The 25330-nt window shown below is 46.1% G+C and overlaps 2 protein-coding genes and 1 long non-coding RNA gene across 3 annotated transcripts; 1 reads left to right on the top strand and 2 right to left on the bottom strand.

Annotated features, from left to right (window-relative positions):
* Positions 1 to 2811: 2811 nt before the first annotated feature.
* On the bottom strand, positions 2812 to 6853 carry LOC120641650 (altered inheritance rate of mitochondria protein 25-like). Its single transcript, XM_039917842.1, has 11 exons — positions 6457 to 6853; positions 5953 to 6039; positions 5806 to 5847; positions 5649 to 5693; positions 4619 to 4684; positions 4496 to 4552; positions 4329 to 4390; positions 4092 to 4212; positions 3612 to 3689; positions 3389 to 3495; positions 2812 to 3287 (listed from the first exon to the last, which is right to left on the bottom strand). The coding sequence occupies exons 1-11, from the start codon at positions 6766 to 6768 to the stop codon at positions 3257 to 3259; spliced, it is 1008 nt and encodes a 335-aa protein (XP_039773776.1). The 5' UTR covers positions 6769 to 6853; the 3' UTR covers positions 2812 to 3256.
* Positions 6854 to 9855: 3002 nt separating this feature from the next.
* LOC120641649 lies at positions 9856 to 19001 on the bottom strand. The gene is made up of 5 exons (XR_005662345.1): positions 18703 to 19001; positions 18471 to 18588; positions 10540 to 10642; positions 10231 to 10354; positions 9856 to 10093 (listed from the first exon to the last, which is right to left on the bottom strand). It is a non-coding gene; the product is annotated as an uncharacterized LOC120641649 (long non-coding RNA).
* LOC120641648 (transcription factor EAT1-like) lies at positions 15413 to 17752 on the top strand. Its single transcript, XM_039917841.1, has 3 exons — positions 15413 to 16321; positions 17085 to 17504; positions 17657 to 17752. Exons 1-3 carry the CDS (start codon positions 15443 to 15445, stop codon positions 17750 to 17752), a joined length of 1395 nt encoding a protein of 464 aa, XP_039773775.1. The 5' UTR covers positions 15413 to 15442.
* Positions 19002 to 25330: the final 6329 nt, after the last annotated feature.

Here is a 25330-nt window from a genome sequence, read left to right as displayed (position 1 = left end):
GTTGAGTTCATCATGTACGGATGCACAAAGTACTTCAGAGAGCGGTACCAGGCAGCTGCTGTCTTACTTAATGATCCAGGAGTTATTTTTTGTAATAGGGTCACTAACTACATGAAAGAAAAGATTGAAAAGGACTCAATATCACAGAGTGGTCTCCATGAGCACAAATGATTAAAGGTTTGAGGTTTCATGCAAGGACAGGACAGGGCAGGGTGTCCGCAGACAAAGGGTCGTTCAGGATTGCTTGATAACGCCGGAAGATAAGGTTTTTTTTGCAGATGCAAGAAGCCACAACTTCTTCACTTACCATGCTCCCATGTCATTGCGGTATGTTCAGAATCTGGGTTGGATCCTAGGGTTTTTGTTTCAGAATATTACAGAAAAGAAACCGCTGTGCACACTTGGGGCCATGAGATATATGGCATAGGCAGTCTGGGATCATTCACTACACAAAATATCTCTCCAATGTACATTTCCAATCCAGATGCTAGGAGAGGGGTAGGTCAATGGCAGACACTTCGTATTCGTAACGGAATGGATGAGTCTGAGGCAGGAAAGAAGAAAAAACGATGCAACATGTGTGAAGCAGATGGTCACACTTACAAAAAGTGCCCTAAAATGCAAAAAGATAATGCTGGTGCTGAGGTTGGACCTTCTGGAAATCCCACCGATGGATTGCCTCCGGATTTTGGAGCCCGTCGTGTCTAGATTTCGTTATGTGTGCATATGTATTTGAACCAGATGTATGGATATGTATTCCGATCTGTATGTGATAATTACATTTCGTTATATATGGATATGTATTTGCACCAGATTGTAGCATGTAATATTACGAAGATATTTGTGTAGTAAGATTTTTTGGTTACAGTTCTAAATGTGCAGGTTGGTTCAATTAGATTGCTCACTGAATGTAGTGTACTGAAAATAGAAGGGTAGTTACGAATCATAAATTTTCGGTTTGCAATACAATTTTGTAAACAATGCTACGATTACAAAGCAGAGGACTAAGACGTTCGTGCTACTAGGTATTTGAACAATGAAAAGTATGGCATGTGCAACACGATAACCTCGTGTTGTGAGTAAACCTAACATGCCTTAGGAAATGTAAAATGCCGGGATTACATGGTGGTGCTTTACTGAGTGCACCAGGGATATTTTCCCTTCCTAATAGCTTCAGACCCTGCTTCCTTAGCACGGCGGGCCCTCTCTCGCTTCCTCTCCCTATCAGCTTCACGTTCCTCTACCTTTTGACGTTCCACTTCTACAATCCTCTTCTGAATCTCTTCTTTGTTTTTCTTGCGCTTCTCCTCCATCTGTTCTTCATACAGCATTCGTTGCCACCTTTGTGCAGCCCACCTTGCTTGACGCTCCACGTGGTCCTTATCCTGCTGAGATTGCTCGGTGTCTAACCACTGCACGAAATCACATAGAGGCGGTGGAGTCTTTCCCCAAATCATGTTAGAAGTCATTACTAAATCTGAAAGTGACAAACTCTGATAGTGTTTTGTAGTACCTTTGCTCGGTCCTTGCCGTAATGCTTGGGCGGGTCGTACTCGTAATTCTCGCACATGAAGAACCTCTTGCCAAAGTCGTCCCTCAAAACCCTTGATTTCATTAGTTTGCACAAGGATCCGCAAAAACACATAGGCACCTGGACTCCTTGGGGGACTGTTTCCGTCACCTTACTCCATGGAATGTAGGTGGATCCTGAGGATGCCATGGTGTTGAGCCCTGGCAATTATAAGTGAGCAATCAGATTGCTAATATATTATATCAACGCTAATCATTATCAGTAACTACACCTAAATGTACCACTAATCACTCCTAATAATAATTAAATCACTCCTAATAATAATTAAACTGATTGCTAAACTACTGTTTCAACAAAATACTTTCTACAATTTTCTAACATTTTCTAAATTTTTTTAATATTATCTTCCAATTTTTAAGACTTTCTAATACTTCTCTAACAATTTTCTAGTACTTTCTAATACTTAATCTAACACTAAATGTACTGTATCAACGCTAATCATTGCAAGTAACTGCACCTAAATGTACCACTAATCACTCCTAACAATAATTAAATTGATTGCTAATCTACTGTTTCAACAAAAATAATTACAACATAATCTATTTGTAAAGCGTAGAAGAATTTTGGTTACCTGCAGTCGCCGGCTCGAAAATCCGGCAGGGCTTCGCCTCTCTCTCTCCCTCCCTCCATCTTTTTTCTTGGTTTCTGGAATTTTAGTGATGCAAATGAGGGGTGGGGGGACCAGCCAATCCTTATATAAGGGTGGGAGAGCCGGTCGCCCTGCAGTCGGGCGGCCAGGGCCGGCCGCCCCACTGTCGAGCGGCCTGAGGGGCCGGCCGCCTCGCTGCCGGGCAACCGGCCCCAGGAACCTGCGTGCAAATATTTTCGTAAAATTTTTTGCACAAAAGCCCCTGCCGCCCCGCCCCGCAGCTGGGCGATCAGGTCCCGGCTGGCCGGCAGCGGGGCGGCCGGGGTATATTTCTGTAAATTTCGAAAACGAAAATATATTTTTGTAAAAAACGAAAATAAAAAATAAAAAAATAAAAAAACCGCGCTCCAGCGGATCAGAGGGTGGCGCAGGCTTGGGCACGTAGACCAAGACGATGATGGGTATAGTGTGTAATTTTGGTGTTCTTTAGGGTATTTCCTGTAAAAGTTACCACCTGGAGATTGTTCTGTTTGTGGTCCTTTGTAATTTTACCTTTCTCCAGGGGGCTGAATGTAATCTGCTGAAAACCCCTTCCGCAAAAGAAAAAAAAACCGAGCGTGTGGCACCTCAAGAACAAAACGGGATTTGCACAATTGCATTGCCTCCACTATCCATAATTGATAATTCCATACAGAAGAAAGAAAAAACTTCAGCAATGTCTGCTTGAGCGACACCAGGGTGGCAAAGTTGGAGGCAAGCAAATCTCCTTGGGAAACCTCCACTTTCAGGTTTCGCGTGAAGCAGAAGAGCAATCTGATGAAAGTTGGTCGCACAGGAACCATTTCCTGCCTCTGGCGATGATCTCAATTGCTGAACAACAGTATACTACTGCTAAGCTTGTATCAACAATGAGAAACAACAATGTTTCCCCCTGCGTACAGGCAATTGCGGTTTGCGCGCGTCTACTCTGTGGCAATGAGAAAAGGGAGCCCCCTGAAAACTGCTAAGCTTGTATCAACAATGAGAAACTACAATGTTTTCCCCCTGCGTACAGGGCAATTGCGGTTTGCGCTCGTCTACTCTGTGGCAATGAGAAAAGGGAGCCCCCTGAAAGCAGCAGGCAATTTGATCAATTTCAGAGCACCAGAGGAGGCCAGCCAAAGTAAAATAGCCATCTAGAGTTGACAAGCCTAGAAACGGGTACTTACCAGCCACCTCTCCTAGAGAAGTAATCACTGTCCAGGGATATAGCAAGGGCAAGAGCCACAGCCCTTTCAGGCAAAGTCAGCTGCCGAGCAACATGTAGTTCTTCGACCTGGAGAATTCATGAGATGTGGGTTCGGAATTAGGACAAAGTGCAGGTGGCTGCGCATTGCGCATGGTGGGTGCCCATATGTTCAGGGATTACAAATGCCATGTCAGAACACCTACATCTGCTGCAAGAGCAAACTTGTGACTTAGTCCCTCATCACCAAACCGAATTGCATACTGGCCAGCATCCGTGAAGAGCTACAGTGAGGGAATCATACCAAACTCATTAGTCCTTGCGATCCCATTCTTCCTATAGTCTAGAGCAAATATAGTGAAGCTGCACAGAGCACACGCACTCAGAATGACGCTAGAACACTAAAATATAATCAGGCAATGGTATGTTCAGTTCAATTTATCTGTTTGGCACAAGATTTTCCATATGTGGAAGAAATGCCAAGCAAAAGTGACTGAGCAAATTGGAAAGGTGATTCTTAGTTATCAGAGTTTAAAATATTAAGTTATATCGAAAAAATCGTTTTCTGTCAAACATGCAATCAGTGCATGACAGTAGGAGACTATGAGAGCATGCATCAATATGAATGTCCATCAGGTATAAGAAATGTCTGTGCTTCGATAGGTATACACTGAAAAGGATATTACCTCAAACCCAATTCCCCTCCAGTTACGATCAATCTGAGCCAACAGTTTATCATCTTCATCCACCAGGCTAAAGGTCCAGTTCCAGAAACCCGGATTCTCAACAACTGCAAATTGCCTATTCCTGAAATACAGCTACATGGTTTCAGGCAGGCTTGTATGACAAGAATTACACAATAAACTGGGAGGTTTCGAACTTAGTCAACGAGATAAGAGAAATGTACAAGAATACCATATTACCCTAAGTACAGGTCATAAATTCTCCGCCAAAGGTGCCAACGCCTGTGGACTACACCTATCTCCTGACCAACGCCAAACAACGAAGTTTTATCAGCACTTCCATAGATTCATATGCAGATGATATTCCCATCTTAGCTAGAACAATCTAGTTAAGAATATTTACATACCTTACCATCCACTTCTGCATAAATTGAGCTGTTGATCAACCAAAATGGCCTGCGAACCTAAACCCAATAGTATAATTAAATATATTTTGCACAGAACATAACATTGGCTTGAAGAAATATTACCTTAAATATTTCATTGCCCATAGCATCAGTTATTTCTGCAACAAATGGCCGTCTTGTTCTGAGTAGCTAAAACATGAACGAAAAAGGGATTTGATTTGCACCTCCATAAAAAGAAGTGAAAAAATAATTATAAAGATACACCCTTCTTCTAATCACAATTATAAAGCCAATGCATATTTAACTTTTAGCATCACAAGCTAACATTCGTATACCAGCTACTATAATAAGGAATGAAACTCAATCAACAAGCAACCGACACAAAACATGCCTTAAGAGGGAAAACAAGCATACAGAACAATTCATCTAAATAAACAGAGAAACATCACCAAGGATTAAAGAATACAATGGCAAGCGATTTGCCATTTCCATGGCAAGCAATTTGCCACAAGTTTCAATCATTCTTCCCCTTTGTTTATTTTGTCAACAGCAGATGCTCTATTTGACTACCTTTAACGTTGCAAAGGAATAAAATATATTTGATATAAGTGCCTTGCTGTGTGGTCTTATGTAAAATATTACTGCCTACTCTAAATTCTTCAGTGGCTACAATAACAAATTCTTCACAAAATCATCCAAGATAACAGAGCTCTGATGAAGGTTACTTCAATAATCTTTCCAAACTACTCAATATGATTCATGACTGAAAGTGAGACCGTCCCAATAGCTGTTTTTTAGCATGGGGAGAACAAACATATTTTTCAGTTTTTCAATAGCATAAGCATATGATGCATGAGGCAGTGCGGTGTTTCATATGGAGATAAATACAGTAGATAGTGACAAGGTACACTCAACAATATTGACTGCACATAGAGCAAAACAGAATAACTAGATCCAAAAGATACCAAGTATCATGATGCAAATAATTTGAAGTTTGAACAGGAAATCGGATGTCTCCAACATAGGGACTAGCGGGCTGCTATGCAGGTCAATTGAAATTTCTTGACCCTTGATTCGATCCAAAAAATTAACATGAAGCAATAGAACAAGCTAAGACTAGTTTATTGAGGATGAAGCAGCCACGTAGACATACCTGCCTAAAGATGACATTGCTTTTCTCTCGAATAAAACCTACTGGCTGGACATTGGAAAAACAAGCAAGTCAACACTCAAGACATGTAGAGTTAGAACATATAACGAGGATAATACAGCAAGGGAATCAATTACAACCAGGACAGGATAAAACTTACAGATTGTGGAAAGAGTGGGTCCATTATGATATATCTGCTCTCCTGCAATTCAGATGGCAATATGTAAGATCACGGAAAGAAATGGAGAAGCATTAATAAAATAGAAATGTATATTGTTCATGCACTGGTCTATACACATTAAGGCACCTGCTCAAAAGCAAACATGATGTTTGCCCACTCAATGTCCCTGGCGATCACAAGGTTAGCTCTTGCCAGAAGAGGAGCCAGTTTGGCCTATAAACACATTGAAACATACTGCCGATTATTCCAGTAGCTACAGCAAAAATAGTCCCTCGATGTTGAGCACAGTGGAAATTACCAATCAGTATAAAGCATCAAGTAGCAGGATACGATCAAGCGAAGGAGGCAGGGAATATTTCAACTGATTTTTAACTGATGCTGATGGGCACTATAGTAAACTGATTGGAACAGTAAAGGATAGCCTAACAATGCAAATTGACCTCCAATTCCAACCGATTTTCTTAGTAGCTGAAATATGAGAGTATAACTGTACTATCCTCGTGCACTCTATAATCCAATAATCGACCCATCTAAGGTAGGATCGGATCAAAGCAAATGTCACCACACACGACAATAGAAATGAGAATACACAAAGAGAAGCTGCAGTCAGAGTTTCCAGAATCCGCTTGCCTTAACGGGATCGAGGTCCCTGCCGTCGTACTGATAGCTCCTCGATGGTGCCTCCGTGGCCGCTCCTGCAGCCTCCACGGACTCATAGCTCCTCGCGAAAGCGCCGAGAGCCCTCGCAGCCTCCTTCTGCTTCCTCAGCTCCTCCCGCCACAGCTTCCGCAGCCACTCCCGGGGCACCGCTGGCGACCCCTCCCAGCCGCCGCTGGCGAACCCGTGGGATCCTCCGGTGACGTGCCTGGTGGTGGACCTGGCCGCCGCGGAGGCCTTCCCGGCCGCGGCAGCGTGGGAGAGCAGCCTCGGTAACCACCGCATCGCCGCGGAGAGGCGGGGAACCGAGAGATGGGAGAAGCGCGGCCGCGCACGTGCTCTGAAGTTCTGGATGATTCTAGAAGTTTGTTGGGAATTTTTTTTCTTTTTGAGAAAGAAGTTGGAGCGGAGAGAGCGAGGAGGTATGTTGTGGGCTTGTTTCATGTTTGGGCTACGGGCCTTTATGGGGACGTAGCTCGGAGATGGGCTGGGCTGCTAGCAGAGGATTCTTATTCGCAATAGCGCTCTGAAAATTTTTTCTTTACCCACTTTCATTCTATATATCTATTAAAAGTTTTTCTCTACCCACTTTTCAGTGTTTGAGATTCGTATAACCAATCTCAATCATTCATCTCTTCCTTCAACTCTAACCCTACCTCACCCACTCCTTCCTACTCCCATGCGCGCCGCCGCCGCCACGCACCCGGGCGCCACTGCCGCGTAAGCCGTCGGAGCACCCCTGCGCCATCGGAGCTGCCACAAGCGCCAGAGAAGGTCAAAACAAAAATGTCGAAGTTCAACATTTTTTAAAATACCAATTCAACATTTCTAAAATGTGATTCAACATTTTTCAGCAAATGGATTATTAACTATGTCTTAATGTGCTTTTATAGATGAGTTGATTAACCACCTTGTACAAGATATACAAGAGTGCTCAATAGTCAATAGGGCTTCTGGTCCGGTGCAATTTTCCTGCATAGACCCTCGTACTATTGTATCCCCGGCCCGGGAACTTGCAGGCTTCCGGCCACTTGGATCATCGTGCCGTCCGGTGAGCAGCGAACGCCACGGCGGCGGTGGAGCCACTGCAAATGATGCCAACGGTCAAGCTAACTTTAGCGAGGAAAGAGGGGAAGCGTCCATTCAACGTGACTGTGGTTGATTTCAGAGACGAAGAGCTTCGCTCGTACATGCACTGAACTCATCTTCTTTCTTCAGTCGTTCAGCTCGGTCAAAGGAAAAACACAGCAACAACAGAAAGCCGCCTCCTGTTTACATCAGACATGATCCTGTAAGATCTTCAGAGATCCAGACAGAGTTAACAAACTCCCACGGACAGCAGCGTTGCTCATGGCTCATGCCTCCAGAAATCAGGCCCAATTTGGTTCCCATAAATCACTTGACTTATAAATCATCTTTATTTGGTTGTAAGTGACTTATAAGTCACTCCCTTTTACCCGTCGCCCTCCCCCTTCTCTCTCCTCCCTTCTCCTCTCACCCCATTCTCCAGGCCGGCACCCCGAGCAGGATGGCGGCGGGGCGGCTGGATCCGGCACTGGGGAGCTCTGCGCCGCCGCGGCCTGGGCAGGGGAGCTCCGCCCGCCCGAATGGCCGGCCTCCTCGCCGCGCCCCCTCGCCAGCGTCGCCTCCCTCCTACTCACGGGCCTGGCGGTGGTGGCCATGGTGCGCGGGACTGGCAGTGGCCATGGCGTGCGGACCTGGCGGTGGCTATGGCGCGCGGGTCCTGCTCCCTCCCTCGGCGGCCATGGTGGCGGCGCGGCGGCCGGGCCGAGGAGCGGTCCCGGCGGCCGGAGGCGCGTGCCGCACCGGCATCCCTCCCTCCACCTCGACGTCGACGTCGACCTCCGCCTCCAGGAACGTCTCCGGTGCGCGCGAGCAGCCTGTGTGCTTCCGCTTCCTCCTCCCCTCCTCCGCCGCGTCAGGGTCCAGGCCCGCCTCCATCCCGCGGACCCCGAGGCGCCCGGACCCCAAGCCCCGGCCCGCCGCCCGGATCTCGGACCAGGAGTCGAGGACCCGCGCAGAGCGAGAGCCGCAGAGGCGGGGGCCGGAGCCGGGCGCCGGGATGAAGCAGTGGCCGAAGGGGCGGTGCCCGGAGCAGCTCGAGGTGCCGACGCCGGAGAAGAAGCAGCCGGGCCCGGGGCCCACGCCGCCGACTGGCGCGACGCCGCCGGTCCACGCGTCGATCTCGCACGAGGCGGCGAGATCTGGAGGGAGGAGGAGGAGGCGGCGGCGGCAGCAGCGAGATTGGGAGGATCCGGTGGCAAGGACAGGAGGGGGGTGGGCGCACGGGGTGTCGCGGCGGAGGAGGTCGGGGAAGATAGGGTTGGCCGTGGGCCCAACGCGGGAAAAAGTGCGGGCCCGACACGAAAAGTGGCGACTTATAAATTTTAAGTTAGGGTGGAGCAACTTATTGCTTATAAGTTGGGGTGACTTATAAGTTAGGAATATTTGGCAAAATAAGTCACTTTTTACACTTTTTGATTTATAAGTTGGTGATTTATTTGGAACCAAACAAAGCCTCAGTTTTGTGAACACTGGATGAACAAAAGACATTGGACATGCTACAAAAAGCGAGAACACTGAACTGACACATGTGATCTTCAGAAAGGGAGCTGGGAGCTGGCCGTTGGCACGTCGCAGAGAGCAAGGACGAGTGCCGTTACGAAGCTGCGCCGAATGCTTTCCGCATGCCCCCAGCAACCCACCGGGAATCCAGCCGCAGCAAGGAGGGCATGAGACGTCTCCCTCTCCCTCCTTTAAATTTTTTTAAAAAATAACCCAGCGTCTTCTCTTCATCTCCATCCAGTCAGCTGGAGACTCCGCTGCGCGACACCCCAAGCTGTCAAGAGAGCAGTGGGGAGGTTAGCAGCAGCGTTCTCGCGTTCCCTCGGAGGAGCAAGGACGGGCGGCAACGAAAAGGGTTGCTCTGAGCTTACCTCACTTCGCCGTCTCTGCTTCCTCGGTCCCATTATAAAGGGTTTAGCAGCGCCTGGACTTGATTCAGATTTCAGAGGAAACCCTTACTGTTCTTGCCATGGCCTTCCATTGCTCTACCTATCGTGCAAGTAAAACAAAATTCAGTTGCAAACAATTATCCTGTATGCATTCGGACGCTAGTGTGACCTTCATTATTTCCCTTTATTTTCCTCAGTTCTTATATTCTTGCGAAAGTCGTAGCTCATTCCTGACTCAAACTGAAAAAAAAATGATGGCGTATAACAGAGCTATAAATATGTCTTGGTTGGTGGTAACTTGGTTTTATCAATCCCATTCTGGTCCAAGGTGGTTTTGGTTTCTTGTAATTGAACTATTTCTTCTTCTTAATACAAAGATACGCAGCTCTCCTGCGTGTTCGAGAAAAAAAAATGTCTTGGTCATTCCTCACCAATTGAGTTTAAATTGCATACAGTGAACAATCTCGGTCACTATCCTCCAATAGTCTATTTGTGTTCTTACTTAGGCACGTAAATATGTAATTAAATAATCAAAGTGATAATAAACAGTTATTTGCTTTCTTCAGTCTGGTCGAGCCTCAATTGCAGGATAATGAACTCCATGCTATTTTGTTAAAAAAGAAGGAACTCCAAATCTGCAAAAGATAAAAAAAGGATGAAAACCAAGGAGAACAATAAACAAATTCTGCTTGCTGAGCAACCATGTCAAGGTGCCCAAAACTGAAGAATTTGTTACTACCATGTATAGATGTATAACGGTTATGATTATTACCTTTTCTAATAATCTGGTTATGTAAAACTGAACAACTTTGAAGCAATAAAGCTTGTTCTGTTGGAGCCCATTAACAATGCTGGTTTCTTGACACACTTGAAGTGGTTGTAATAACTAAGCTTACCTGTGTTCATAGGGAACTTAAATCAAATGATGTTATAAATGAACGACAATTGTCAAGATGGGCCCTTCTAGACACTGCACCAATGAGAACTCATCAACTTCAAGAGCTAAAACACGATATTCGTCTTTTTTATGCCTGCTTCACTCAAAATAATTGTAGTAAACACTGCAAGCATGAGATCTTACATCAGGATTGAAACGTCTCCTTATACCATTGTGCATCCTAGATGAAAGGAGTTGTGTAAAGTGAACTGATGAGCACCAGATCCCACATGGACAGCTGCAAGAACTGCAGACTGCAATTAATGTCAATTTGACAACCTTCTTTAACAGAAATCGGGCACTCAGACTAAAATGTTCTGAAGGGACATCACGAGCACTATATACCATGATTTTAAATAGCGGACTATAGCCTCGCTATAGCCCCGCTATAACATTTTTAGAGAGTTCCCGCTACGCTATTTGTATTTGTGCCGCTACGACAGCTATGGACGCTAAATTGAGCTATAGCTGCGCTAAATAGCATAGTTTTAGCTCCGCTATAGCCTTTATCTTTAGCTTAGTGCTACTGTTTTGGTCTTTTGGACAAATAAATATTTGATTGTATGATTTTTATTGCATTATCAACTTAAGTAATATTCTCATAGCTCTAGAAACATATTTATATTTATGAAACTCGCTAATTACTATGTTTTTGTACATCTATTACTTGTATTTTTCATGGTTTAGTAGTAAACCGCTATTTGTCATAGCCCGCTATAGCCTCCGCTATAGCCTCTTAGCCTCGGAAAAAAAATACGCCGCTATTTATCATATCCCGCTATTTAAAACCATGCTATATACCACTACAGGCCAACAAAAGAAAAGAAAACATCAAACAGCAAAGACAGTATTCATTAGTAAGCACAATTACAATCATACGAGGAGCAAAAGAATTTCACTCAAACAGAAATAATGATAAATATTTTGGTAGTGCAACAGGTTTCAGTTCTTAACTTCTTATGATTGAGAACTCTTTTCTGAGATTTGGATATGCAAAACGAAAAGGTACAGTACTTGAATGCAGCTGATCCAGTTTATCATACAGGACCACAGCAGAATCTTAATGTATAAACTACTAATGACATGCAGTGGAGCATACATACCATCACCATCCCTCGCCCCTCGGTTACATGGTGTTTCCTATTGTCAGATTGAGAGGAACTCAGTTTTGTGATGTAATCAACTACATATCAGGCTAGCACTTGATCGTTAGAAATTCTGTTTTGGTTCTAGATTTGTTGACATTTGGTAACATGATGGGAGTCGAGCGAGTGCACGGGGGTTTTGGGTATGGTAGCAGGAGTCAAGAGGGGGAGGATGGGTTGAACTTCGCGTTAGCCTACGACTTGTTGATAGCGAATACCGTGTTTAAGAAGAGGGAATCTCATCTTGTGACGTTTCGTAGTGGACAACACTCGAGCCAGATCGACTTTATCCTTGCTAGGAGGGAGGATAGACATGATTGCTTAGATTGTAAGGTGATACCTGGGGAGTGTGTTGTCCCTCAACACAAGCTTGTGGTGGCGGACTTTTGTCTTCGGGTACGTGTCCACCGGGACAAACGTGCCAAGATTGCGAGAACAAAGTGGTGGAAGCTTAGAGAGGAAGCGGCACAAGCGTTTAAGGATGCTAGGTGAGGGGCCTTGGGAAGAAGGAGAAGACGCAGATGACATGTCGCTAAAGATGACAACATGTGTTCGGAAGGTGGCCTCAGAGGTGTTTGGCATGAGTAGGGGAGGCAAACAGGAGGGGAAAGACAACTGGTGGTGGAACGACGAAGTGCAAAGGGCTATTAAGGAGAAGGAGTGTTTCAAGCGCCTCCACCTTGACAAGAGTGCAGCCAACATCGAGTGCTATAAATTAGCGAAGATGGTTGCAAAGCGAGCTGTGAGTGTAGCAAAGGGTAAGGCGTATGATGACCTGTATCAGCGGCTAGGCACGAAAGAAGGGGAGAAGGACATTTATAGGATGGCTAGGATCCGCGAGCGGAAGACAAGGGACATCAACCAAATCAAATGCATTAAGGATGAGACAGATCGACTGCTAGTGAAGGATGATGATATCATGGATAGATGGAGAGAGTACTTCGACAAGTTGTTTAATGGGGAGAGTGAGGGCACTACCCTTGAGTTAGATGACTCTTTTGACGATACCAACAGACGTTTTGTGAGGAGAATTCAGAAGGTAGAGATCGGGGAGGCTTTGAAGAGGATGAAGGGAGGTAAAGCGATGAGCCCTGATGGTATCCCTATTGGGGTGTGGAGATGCCTAGGAGATAGAGTAATAGTATGGTTAACTAAGCTTTTTAATCTCATTTTTCGGTCAAACAAGATGTCAGAAGAATGGAGGAGAAATATATTAGTACCTATCTTCAAAAACAAGGGCGATGTTCAAAGTTGTACTAACTACCGTGGGATTAAGCTGATGAGCCATACGATGAAGCTTTGAGAGAGGGTTATCGAGCATCGCCTAAGAAGAGTGACAAGTGTGACCCAAAACCAATTTGGGTTCATGCCTGGAATGCCAACCATGGAGGCGATTTTCTTAATACGACAATTGATGGAGAGATATAGGGAGCAGAAGAAGGACTTGCACATGGTCTTCATTGACCTTGAGAAGACATATGACAAAGTACCGAGAAATGTCATGTGGTGGGCCTTGGAGAAGCACCAAGTCACAACTAAATACATTACCCTCATTAAGGATATGTACAAGGATGCGACGACGTTTGTCCGGACATGTGATGGCAACACCACTGACTTTCCTATTAACATAGGCTTACACCAGGGGTCAGCATTGAGACCTTATTTATTTGCTTTAGTGATGGATGAGGTCACAAGGGATATACAAGGTGAGATCCCTTGGTGTATGCTCTTTGCTGATGATGTGGTGCTGGTTGACGAGAGTAGGGCATGGGTTAATAGGAAGTTAGAGCTGTGGAGACGCACGTTAGAGTCGAAAGGGTTCAGACTTAGTAGGACCAAGACCGAGTATATGATGTGCGATTTCAGCACGACTAGGCATGAGGGGGGAAACGTTAGTCTAGATAGGCAAGCGGTGGTCCAGAAGGATACTTTTTGGTATTTAGGATCGGTGCTACAAAAGGATGGCGACATTGATGAAGATGTTAGGTATAGAATTTCAGCTGGCTGGTTGGAATGGTGGCAAGCTTCTGGCATCCTTTGTGACAAGAGGGTGCCACAAAAGCTAAAAGGCAAATTCTATAGGACAGCAATTCGTCCGGCGATGTTATACGGTGCTGAATGTTTGCCTACAAAAGGCGACATGTTCAGCAACTGAGTGTAGCAGAGATGCGGATGTTGCGGTGGTTTTGCGGGCACACAAGGAGGGATAGAGTCCGGAACGAAGTTATTCGGGATAGGGTCGGGGTGGCACCAATTGAGGAGAAACTTACCCAGCATCGGCTGAGATGGTTTGGACATGTCCAACGAAGGCCTCCTGATGCGCCGGTGCGTAATGGGGTTCTTGAGCAGGTCGATAATGTAAAGAGGGGTAGAGGTAGACCTAAACTGACGTGGGATGAGTCGGTTAAGAGAGACCTTAAGGATTGGAATATTTCTAAAGAGATAGCTTTTGATAGGAGCGCTTGGAGACTTGCTATCAATGTGCCTGAACCTTGAACTTATTTTTTTCAGGTTTCATCTCTAGCCTACCCCAATTTGTTTGAAAAAAAGGCTACGTTGTTGTTGTTGTTGTTGGTAACATGATGGGAGAAAAATCCAGAACTTCTAGAAATCACAAGATCAAGAACATCGCAATGATACGCGTTAACACAAATGAGCTTAGATAACTAATGCTGACATCACAATTCCATAATGAAAGATTTGCACTTCGAATTTGAAAATCTTGTAGGTAGTTCCATAGTTCAAGATTTAGTTTCTCAAAGCATAGCTGCACCAGTACAATCATAAAAAATGTTGAGGAGGCAGAAGGCATGACTTACACTTTTCAACTTCCTACAGATGAATAACATCAAAGATGCCAAGCCAAAGGGTGTGAGGTTTCCGTCTTTCTCGTTTTATGTCTCTTCATAACAAGAATGGCTATAATAATAATCATATGGTAGCCCTTTATTTTGACCATTCTTATATGGTTCACAGGACACATCTGCAAATTGATTGTCTTTGTTACGGACACATACTTCTATTTTACTATCCCACCACTTTTGTGTGGTGACCAAATTATTGCTCGTGACCTTCCACTATAATAACCTTGCCATAGCACAGAAACTTTGCATTGTGAGTCTTTGAGTTGCTACTTCGTAAACAAACCTCCCTTCACTGAAAACAGCTGAGGCAAAAGAAAGAAAGGTATGTGCTCTTCTTGAACTTACTACTGCTATTTGCAGATGCAAATCATAATTAATTATTCTATGCTCCTATAAAATTTAATTGACAATATCAAAATTCAAAAAAAAACATTAAAGATTTTAGTGCTTCTTTCAGATGATCGATCAGTCTTACATTTAATGATTAACCAGGGATATCATGCTGTTCAAATTTTGTAGTATTTATGAGATTGGGTGGTTGAAGCACATTATATGAAACATCAATAAGAATATGTTTTTTCAAGCACATCAATATGTATATGATTAGTGGGGTGCAAAAAGATGGTAAGGAGTTTGTTAGGTCTGCAACAAGCAAAGTTGCTTCATGTCTCAAATATCAAGCTATAAGAAACTTCTCTACACGGAAAAAACAGACTGCCTAGCTTCGACTCCACGGCTCTACCTTCCCTTGAAACAACCAAAACAGCCAGTCCAACTGAACTGTTCCAGGCCTGATTGAACTATATCTACTGTGACATGCATCAGAGTCATACTTTCCCCTTGCTATGCGAAGTACAAGCAATACCATTTCTATTGTATCTATATTCAGTTCTCATTTATGATAGTGTTGGTTCTTCGGCATCATTTTGCATTTCGCTCTGTCTCAAAATTTGAGCTCAAAGGATACTTGTGCTCACCACTTTCCAAACTATGTTGATTTAGATTTGGAGTGAAGGTAGCAGGTACTGTTTTGCCAAAATGATTACCGGGGGTGGCTATTTTGAAAGTTCCAATGATCAGTGCCTCATGGCAGGATCTTTGATCCATGACTCTTCTCAAATTCCTAAAGGCAACGATGACACAAGCATTGAGCTACAGAAGTTCAAAGTTCCCTCCTTTTCCACAGATGCACTCTCAAGGCCAATCAATTTTTCCTCTGAAGATGTAGGAGGAACCAATCTCCTTCAGCACCAACTGGGAATTGATTTGGAACAAGAGGCTCCCCCAGGAGAAACTACAAGCTGGGATCCTTCTGTCTGCACTATCCAAGATCAAATCATCAACCATCAGTTTGGAGAATATTCAGAAAACTTGTTGGTTGAACCAGAGATCCAACAGTATGATGCTGCACTGTATCCAAATGGTGCTTACACACCTGCACCTGATCTCCTAAATCTTCTTCGGATCAATGTTGCTTCAGCATTTCCTCCAGCAACATCTGTCTTCGGTGATGCGGTGCTGAATGGTAGTAACTATTTGGATCTTAATGGTGAGCTTACAGGAGCAGCAGCAATTCCAGACAATGGGTTGATGTTCACTGGTGATTCATCCATGCACTTAGGGTATCATGCTACTCAACCGCATCTGGCAAATGATATATGCCATTCACTGCCACAGAATTATGGGATGTTTCCCAGTGAGGATGAAAGAGAAGTTATGATTGGAGCTGGAAGCGTAGGAGATTTGTTTCACGAGATAGATGACAGACAGTTTGATAGCCTACTGGAGTGCAGAAGAGGGAAGGGTGAGTTTGGGAAGGGCAAGGTAAAAGCTAATTTTGCAACAGAGAGAGAGAGGCGGGAGCAGCTAAATGTGAAGTACAGGACTTTGAGAATGCTCTTCCCAAATCCTACCAAGGTTTGTCCATCCATCATGTACTCATAATATAAATTAGCTCTTTTTGCTGCAAATAATTTAGCGACTCTCTCTCGAGAGTCTCAATTTGATCCAAAAATTTCATTAACCTTTTTAAAATCAAGTGAAGAGAAGAGTCAAATAAACCAGCAGTTCAGCACAGTGAGCAATGTCATTATCATAATTCATAAATTATGCATTCATCTGCCTGATGTATAGATTTCTAAATAAATATAAATTAACTAATTACAGGGGATATTTTTTGCTGGACTTATCCACTACACCTTGTTACATAGGTTTACAGATTACAGAACATGCAATATGATAGCTTTAAAAAAAATGAAATATGATAATTATATCCTATTCAATGTGATTATCAATACATAATTCCTCACAGTGCTGTTACTTACTGATAACTAAAGTGATATAGCATAATTCCTCACCTTGTTACATAGTAATATATTAGCATTCACCTCGTTCGTCTAAATTTAGTGTGGTAATGCCTTGTAATTGACTTGGAGAAAAAAAAGGATCAATTTTGAGACGTTTCTTGTGCTAGTATAATTTTACGCTAGAGCACAGTGTCATCCTCATAAGGTTACCCTGATCTCATTTGTCTTAGTCAATTAGACAACAACACCATGGGGTTAACTTCGAAATAATACGGTAGTAGATTAGATGACAGATAGAAATCCTATGTTGTACTTTTTGGGGCTCTTATTTCATAGAGATGGAACTAAGAAATATCGCATTGCTATTACTCCAGAATGACAGGGCTTCTATAGTAGGCGATGCCATTGAGTACATAGATGAGCTTAATCGAACAGTGAAGGAACTAAAGATCCTTGTGGAGCAGAAGAAGCATGGCAATAATAGGAAGAAGAGGATAAAGCAGGATCACCAGGCAGCTGCTGATGGTGAGAGCTCATCAATGAAGCCAATCAGGGATGATCAAGACAATCAGCAGAATGGATCCATAAGGAGCTCGTGGGTTCAGAGGAGGTCAAAGGAGTGCCATGTTGATGTCCGCATAGTGGATGATGAAGTAAACATCAAGCTCACTGAAAAGAAGAAGGACAATTCTTTGTTTCATGCTGCAAAGGTTCTAGATGAGTTCCAACTGGACCTAATCCATGCCGTTGGCGGGATAATAGGTGATCACCATATATTCATGTTTAACACCAAGGTAATATACAATTTTTTTCCATTTGAAGTTGCACCAAGAAGTCTTTTCCCACAACTATCTCTTAGAATCGATAGTGATGTTTCACCATCAACTTGTATTTTTATGGAAGGCATTAGCATATTCATAATGCTTCATCATCCACACTCATGCAGGTACCTGAAGGCTCCTCAGTTTATGCGTGTGCGGTGGCTAAGAGGCTTCTTGAAGCAGTGGATGCACAGCAACAAACTTATAACATTTTCAATTAACCTTTAACCATCGTATTACAGTTCAAACTATGTTTGTTGACTGATAATTTTCTGTTACCTGTCTCAGTGAGCAAACTTATTTGCTCAGCGCATACATGGAGAAAACTGTCTTTAGCATTAGCTTTTGGCCATGCCTAGACTCTAGACTCGTTTGTTATTGTATCCCTTACCTAGCCCTGCTTCTAGAAATGTTTCAATGCATATGTCTCAGTATCTAGACGATTAGCTCCTGCTGCACAATGCAATTGGGGTTAATTTTCAAATAAGTTAATTCTCATAAGTTACTTCAGTAGCTCAGATGCCTCAGTTTGTTGTTTCAACAGAGTAGCTCAGTGTGTTCGCCACATGATGGTATAAATCTCAGAAATCGCTACAAGCCTACAAGAATATAGGGGAGTCCAAAATGTGTGTGAAGTTTTACATACCGGCTCAAATAGTTAAGTTGACTGGGGCACTACATAGTGTGTGGCACTAATAGTACTTGTCCTACCTGAAACCATAAGTTCATAACTTCCAGTAAACAATAGAACCTTCGCCTCCGCTGCAAGGGCGTCTCTAACACCTCACAATGGTTAGAATTCGGAAACATTTGCCGTGAAAGAGCTGGTTAGCAATGGACCAAGGGCTACCAGGCATGAAGTCGCAAGCATCGAATGCATCTGCCATGTTTTGAAGGCTTGCACATAAATCAGAAAGGGCGAACGCATAGCATCCTTACCACAGGTCTCATGACGGACGACGCCCGTCTACACCTGCCATCAGAGGCCATCCTGGTCGAGTGGCGCAATACGCCGAACACCTCACGGGCACCACCGGACCACCGCTTTAGCCATAGCCTGCAGGCAAATGCAGTCACAGTAATTACAGCTGCCCTCGTTGCTTCGATCCACATTTCCAAAGCCATCTGAAATTCTCTAGCAACTGCCACTTCCCTGTGGAGGCGTACGTACAATGCGGAGACTCGCCAGGAAGGGAAGAGGCGCGTGTCTAGGCTCGCAGTGCGGAGAGATTGAGTTGGGATTCGCGAGGAACGGGAAGCCGCGCGCACGATTCCGCGCCACATGCTTTTGACATTTTGCCCCATGGTCAACTGCCACGTCAGCATTTTTCGATCGCCCTGTCGCCCGGATTCCGCGGCTGCTGCCAGTGCCACTGCCACGGCGGTACAGAGTTCAGATCGGATTCGGGGGAGGAGGAGCCGGTTGTCAAGCTCTACCATATTCTGGGGGCTGCGCGCTGCCATTGCCAGCCTCCAAGGTCCGTGCATGTCCGAGTCCGCGACTTGGACTTCAAAATCGTATCGAATTCGGGAAATCCTAATCCCATATATGCAAGCATATAGATCTATATAACGAACAAACAAACGCGTGCGCAGACGACAAAATTTTCTCGCGATCATAGCGCACACACGGAAAGATGTCCAGCTTCGATTCCAAGCGGCGGAGGCGGGAGCAGCGCCAGCGCTGCGACGACGACGACGACGCCGACGCTGCGGCCAAGAGGGCGCGCCCGAGACAGAAGCACCTCTACCTCGTTATGGACGACTGGGAGATGGGGTACAGCATCCACAAGCTGGACGTCGACGAGTTCGAGTCCGATGCTGGCGGCGGCGGCGAGAACAAGCTGCGGCGCCTCCCTGCGCCCTGCGCCCTCCGCATCGAGGCGCCGGCGGATCGTTCCTCGGCCATCCTCACCGCCCTGGGCAGCAAGATCTTCCTCGTGACCGACCGGCTCAGCGACGGGGCTCCGATGCTCATCTACGACACGGAGACGGCGTCGCTGGCCGTCGGCCCTCGCCTCACGCCGGCGCTGCGCCCGGTCGGGTTCATGTTCATCGTGCCCGTGGGCCAGCAGCTGTACGCGTTCAACCCGCGGCGCGGCGACCAGCAGTGCTCCTTCGAGGTGCTGTCGCGGGCGCCCCGCGACGAGGAGGACGAGTTCCGGCTGTCCCGGCGCGCCGAGCGGTGGTCCGTGGGGAGCGTCCCCGCGCCGATGCCCCTGGGCAAGCACGAGACAGTCACCGCCTATGCCGTGCACCCGGACGGCCGCACCATCTTCGTGTCCGCGCGGAACTGGTCCCGGCGTGCCGGCGAGAGGGAGGGGGGCACCCACTCCTTCGACACCCGCAGCTCGGTGTGGACGTGGCACGGCGAGTGGAAGCTCCCTTTCCATGGCCAAGGCTATTACGTCGAGGAGCTGGACGCGTGGGTCGGGCTCTGCCGCGACGGGTTCCTCTGCTGCTGTGCGGTCCCGCCGTGCGGCGGCGGAACGGCCGCGCAGCCAGAGTGGAAGCTCGGGAAGAAGACGACGTTCCGCGAGGACCCGGAGCGGCATGTGGGGCGGCCTACAGGTGCCACGCTCACGTACATGGGCAACAGCAGGTTTTGCCTCGTTGAGTGCGCGGGCTACCCAGGAGTTTCAATGGAGGAGGCCACGGAGGGTGAAGTGGATGGCTGTGTGCTCCACGTCAACATGTTCGGCGTCAAGTATGACAAGAGGGGCGACCTGCAGACTACGGCGCACCAGGCACGTTCGTCGTACCTTGTGTCTAGGTATGGCCCCGTGTTTGCGGCGCAAACGTTCTGGATGTAAAAAGAGGTCACCGGTTGAGGGACACTGCTTAGGAAGTTAATTAGAATGTTTACATGTTTGTTGTAAGCGAGGATTGCCCCATTGTCAAGGTAACCTATCACGATTGCAATAGCAATAGCTCGTCCATCATCTAAGCATTCAGAGTAATTATATGGACCAACATAATTGAACCTATCATTGGGTGACAAGCACCAGGTCATGCGACCTCCAAAGTTTAGTGTATATCAAAGAACACCTTAAGTCACCTGATTTCAGTACAAATTTGTTACAAGATGCGTGGGTGATTTGGTTGGTACAATCTCCTCTCTACATAACGAATCCTGCACCAAGCTCGCGCTATCCATTGGGCCACGTCATCGCGCTACGACAGCCGTCCGATCCTTAATGAACGTTATGCCGCGTGGACAGCCGCCGCCACCTCTCGAGCTGCTTGTCCACCAAACGTAGGGGTTGCCGCCGCTGACGCGCGCCGATATGTCCCCTTAATCTTCCGAACAATTTGTGCTGGGGGCAGGGGTCAAACAGCGCATCCCGAACCGTCGCTTCGTAGAGCTTGCCGTCGCGTGAGGACGAGACAGAGGTTGGTGGCCACTGGCCACGGCAGGGTCGCCGCCATTGACGAGCTCCGGGTCAATGCGTGCGCGGACGTAGCAGCTGAGGGAGTGCTCGGCGCCGGCGTGAAGATTGCGGAGGCGCCCGGCGGAGAGCCTGGGTGCGCACTGCGCACCAAGCAGGGCAGCGCGGAAGGCCCTGTGCGGCTGTGCGGACTCCAAGAACCACGATCACAAACTCGGTGGATGGATGTTGTGGCAGGCTCGCAGCAATGGTGGATAGCAGCGACGAGATGAATGGACAGCGCGAGAGAGGAAAAAATTGCAATATTAGGACTGCAAACACTGACCACTCGTGAATTTGCCACTCCCAGTGAATGACACGATGGGACCATCTGTGCCTATGAAATGTGGGGTCAATGGCAAAACTGCAAAGGCTAATGTTTGCGGTCCTATTTTTGCAAATTTCTCGAGCGAGAGATAGAAAAGATTCAGCTTGCTTTCCCGTGTGCTACCGATTTAGCGGAGATGTGGTGCTCGATCAACACCGGGCTCAAGGAAGAAGACGATGGCGTCATTTGTAGAAAGATAAAGTGGACTACAAATAACTGCGCGAACAGAGGACCCCTCGGCGAGCTTCTCTAAAGTGGCAGATTTGAGAGAATAGACAGCAGAGGGAGATAGAGATTAGAGAGAGAGTACCAAACTACCAATTGACAAATGATGTCAAATCATGTCGTTTATCAGCTTATTTAATCATCTAATGAACTTATATGTCTTCCATTTTAAGCACACTCACCTTTACATGTTTGCAGAATTTACTTTGTTCAATTTTTAAAGAAGGTTGTTGTCTTTACATTTTTAGCAATGGTCGCATCTTCGGTCTTACTAGAAAACCAGGGGCGCAGCGTTGTCGCGCCTGGTTGGGTTGGCCAGTGGACAACTTATCATTGTATATATATTATTTGTATGATTACAAATACTAATTATCCATCAAATTTAAGAGTTGCCGTGGACCGTAGGTTCCCTTCTCGTACAAGTTGTAATAATGCGTGGTATATATTTTAGACTCTCTATTGCTATGATGCTACTATTTAAGTAGGATGCTATTTTCATATGGAAATGGAACTTTCTTTAGTTATATTTAATGTTTTTTGTTATAAGTTATTTTAAAAGTTTATTGTGTAGCAAAACTTTAGGTTTTAAAATTTTGAGCAATTTTTTTTTCTTGAAACTTTTTGATGTAAAGACGTTTTGGTGTTTGAAGATAGAGTCAGCATAGAGGCATAGTCTCATATAAATTAAAAGAAATTTTCAGCAGCAACATTCCTTGACGTATTTGAAGAACGATTATGAGATTCTTATATATGTGTTGTCATAACCATCGAATTTCAAGGGCAACATCCATGCTCACATCATATCTGATACAAAATTGACATTAACAAAAAGGTAATGAAGGAAAAGGTGGTATTAGTTGGGTTGATGAAGTAGGGAGTGTACATCATACAATATCTATAAATTTAGCATATGTGGTACCATGAAATTGCATATAACAAATTTATCGTATTCAAGTTCCTATAAACCATACAGTGATGATATTGAAACTTTGAATGGAAATGCGTATTATACTATGTCTAATATTTCTTTGTACACAATATTAGTAGTTTTGTTTCCACATGTTCCATCGTCATTTTCTATTAATATTCTTAGGCCGTGTCTATCTTTTACTCTTGATAGTGCAACATATAGTTGGCCATGTGTAAATACTGGTTTTCTTAGATATACTCCTACATTTGACAGTGTTTGCCTCTGGCTTTTATTTATTGTCACAGAATAGCAATTTTTTATTGGGAATTGTCGTCGGCATAGAACAAATGACCAACATGAGCCCCGTGTCATGAGATTTATTCTAGGCATGTATACCTTGTCGCCAATATGTTGCATGGATGATGGATCATATGTAAACTTATGTATTCTTGAAATTTTACACAGAGCTCGACATGCAGAGGCAAGCTTAAGTTCCAAAAATCATAAAGAGTACTGTCCTAGAACATGAGATATAAGTAAAAGCTATTTTTTCTGAATCTTTAACCTGGATAAAAATTGAAGTAGAATTTAAGTTTGTGCACGTAAGAAAAGTTGTAGATTTAGTTCCAAGGATTCTAAAACAGTTGAGCTTGCATTTTTATGATTTTCCTATGATTTTATATGATTTTTGCAAGTTCACTGATTTGAAATAGGGTTTGAACTTTAGTGTTTACAAATAGACCCCTGTGTTTACAGATAGGCAAAATGAAATCGAAGCAATGTGGTCCTCCCACCATGGCACATGGTGGGGGAGCTTCGGCCGGCCAAAATCCGGCGAGCTCGCTCGCCGGTTGCGAGGGTCCAGGGGCGGGTGAGCACGTGGGCCCTGATGTGGTCGGAGGCGGGCCGTCCACGGCGACCAGTGGCCGGCAGCGGTGGCGTGCGGCGGTGACGGCGCTCCAGTGAGGGAAGAGGGGCATGGGCCTAGGAGTTTGCCTTGGAGGTGGGGAAGGCGGCGAAGCACTCGGTTTGGGCTGACGGGGCCGGAGCAGTGAGGTCAGTGGCGAGGGCGAGAAGGCCGGCAATGGCGGACGGCCGGCGAGTTCCTGTACGAGCTGTGAGTGCCAGCTCGGCCCTTTTATAGGCAGGGCCAGGGAGGACGAGCTGGGTCAGCTGGCGCTAGGGTGCTGTAACACCCCTGTGTTAATTGTGCTCGCTAATCACGATTTATTTCGCTAATCGTGGACTCAAGTTCGTCGTTAGCGTTAATCGGATTCGCATAGTAATCTTTGTTTTAGCGATGTTCGATCTCGTTTTTGTCCTTGATCCGAGCCTCAAATCGATTTTCGCCCAAAACGAAAGTTGTAGATCTTTTCTTCCTCTACAACTTTTATTTTGGCCAAATTTCAAGTTTCTATATGGAAATTGGAGTTTCAACTAGTCAAACTCGAGCTAAAATCTTTCAAACGAGTGAACAGAGCAACTGCTCGGCACTGTGCACGCCCGCGCCCATACCGGCGACTGAACGCCGGCAAGCGACTCCACGCGTCATCCATCCCGACGATCCTCGTTGTCCGAGCACCGCTCTTATCGTCGCGCGCGCCCTCGAAGCTTCCAGTTCCCCATTCCCCTTCCTCGCGCCGTGAGCGGACCGAGCGAACCCAAGCTCGTCGCGCCGGCCGTCGTTCGTCATCCCGCCGGCCAACCCTCGCCACCTCGCTTCGATTCGTCGCACCCCGAGCTGCGCAGCCTCGCCGTCCACCCACTCCGACCCCCCACGAGCGCGGCCGTGCCCAAACCCGGCCGAAATCGAGCTCAGACTGTCGCCCGCCATTGCTGTCTTCCCCGAGCTTCGCCCCTCTACGCCGAGCTTCCACCTCCGGCCGTTCCCCGCCCAAAACGAACCCTAGGTGAGCTCCACAGCCACCTCCTCTCGCTCCCCGAGCTTTTCCCCACCGGAACTCCCACGCCCTCCCTGAGCCAGCTCGCGGGCCGCCGCTGTGCGCCCTAGGGCTGCCGGGACCCCCTGGCCGCGGTGCCGCCCGCCTCCGCCGCCGGTTGGCCGTGGCCCGGCCGGAACGGCCGCGCGCCGCCGCGCGCCCCGCCGCGCGCATGCCACCTCCGCCGCCCGCCCACTGCGGAGCGCCCCTGCGCCGCCCTACGCGCCTCCCTGCCCCACCGCCCCGCCCTGGCCTCGGCTCCGCCGAGCCACGCCGCCGGCAGGCCGCCGCCAGCGGGAGCCAGGGCCGCTGCGGGCCGCCTAGCCGCGCGCCGGCCGGCCGACCGCCCGTGCGGCGCAAAACAGAGGAGTGGGGGGCGGGCTGGGTCCCTGGCAAGTGGGGCCCAGCTGTCAGCCCCCTCTCTTTTATGTTTTCTTTCAATTATTTCGGCTGGTAATTCTAAATTTCCTAGAAATTCACAGAAAAATACGAAAAATGCCAAACAAATTTTGTTAGGTTTCTAAAATCAAGATCTTCAGTAGAAAAATACTCATGCATGAAAAATATCACTTTTGCCCCTGCTTAAATTATGTTTTGTGTTTAAACTAGTTTATTTAATACCGGTTGTTCCGTTGCTCTAAAAATTATGAAATTTATTTAGTAGATTAATCTTTGAATGTGTAGTCCACTGAAAAAGTTTCAGGTGCATAGCCTGTGTACATTTTTGTGGATCTATTAGTGTTTGATTTCTTTTCTAGGGTTAAAATAAATACTTTCTGTCGTCAATAAATGTTGGAAAATTTATGTGGCATGCTTATCAAAATCATGTTATTTTGGTAACTTCTTGTGGCTTGATCATATCTGCATGTCGAGTCCTTGCTTTTATTTGGCTCCTAGCTACACTTTTCTTTTATAAGTGTGGTTATTTGATTATTGTTTCATGCATGTGTAACCTCAACAAAACAAAC

The sequence above is a fragment of the Panicum virgatum genome, chromosome 7K (genome assembly GCF_016808335.1).
Source record: "Panicum virgatum strain AP13 chromosome 7K, P.virgatum_v5, whole genome shotgun sequence".
Taxonomy (NCBI): domain Eukaryota; kingdom Viridiplantae; phylum Streptophyta; class Magnoliopsida; order Poales; family Poaceae; genus Panicum; species Panicum virgatum.
Note: the sequence above shows the minus strand (reverse complement) of the source record. Positions and strands in the feature narration are given on the sequence as shown.

What these genes read in the sequence shown, in the direction of transcription:
- LOC120641650 (XM_039917842.1), bottom strand. Translation starts at nt 6,768, where the DNA reads ATGCGGTGGTTACCGAGGCTGCTCTCCCACGCTGCCGCGGCCGGGAAG. An exon ending in ATGCAGAAGTGGATGGTAAG is followed by an intron (nt 4,391 to 4,495) that starts GTATGTAAATAT and finishes GGCGTTGGTCAG; the next exon opens with GAGATAGGTGTAGTCCACAG. An exon ending in GGAGGGGAATTGGGTTTGAG is followed by an intron (nt 3,690 to 4,091) that starts GTAATATCCTTT and finishes CCCTCACTGTAG; the next exon opens with CTCTTCACGGATGCTGGCCA.
- LOC120641648 (XM_039917841.1), top strand. Translation starts at nt 15,443, where the DNA reads ATGATTACCGGGGGTGGCTATTTTGAAAGTTCCAATGATCAGTGCCTC. An exon ending in TCTTCCCAAATCCTACCAAG is followed by an intron (nt 16,322 to 17,084) that starts GTTTGTCCATCC and finishes CTATTACTCCAG; the next exon opens with AATGACAGGGCTTCTATAGT. An exon ending in TATTCATGTTTAACACCAAG is followed by an intron (nt 17,505 to 17,656) that starts GTAATATACAAT and finishes ACACTCATGCAG; the next exon opens with GTACCTGAAGGCTCCTCAGT.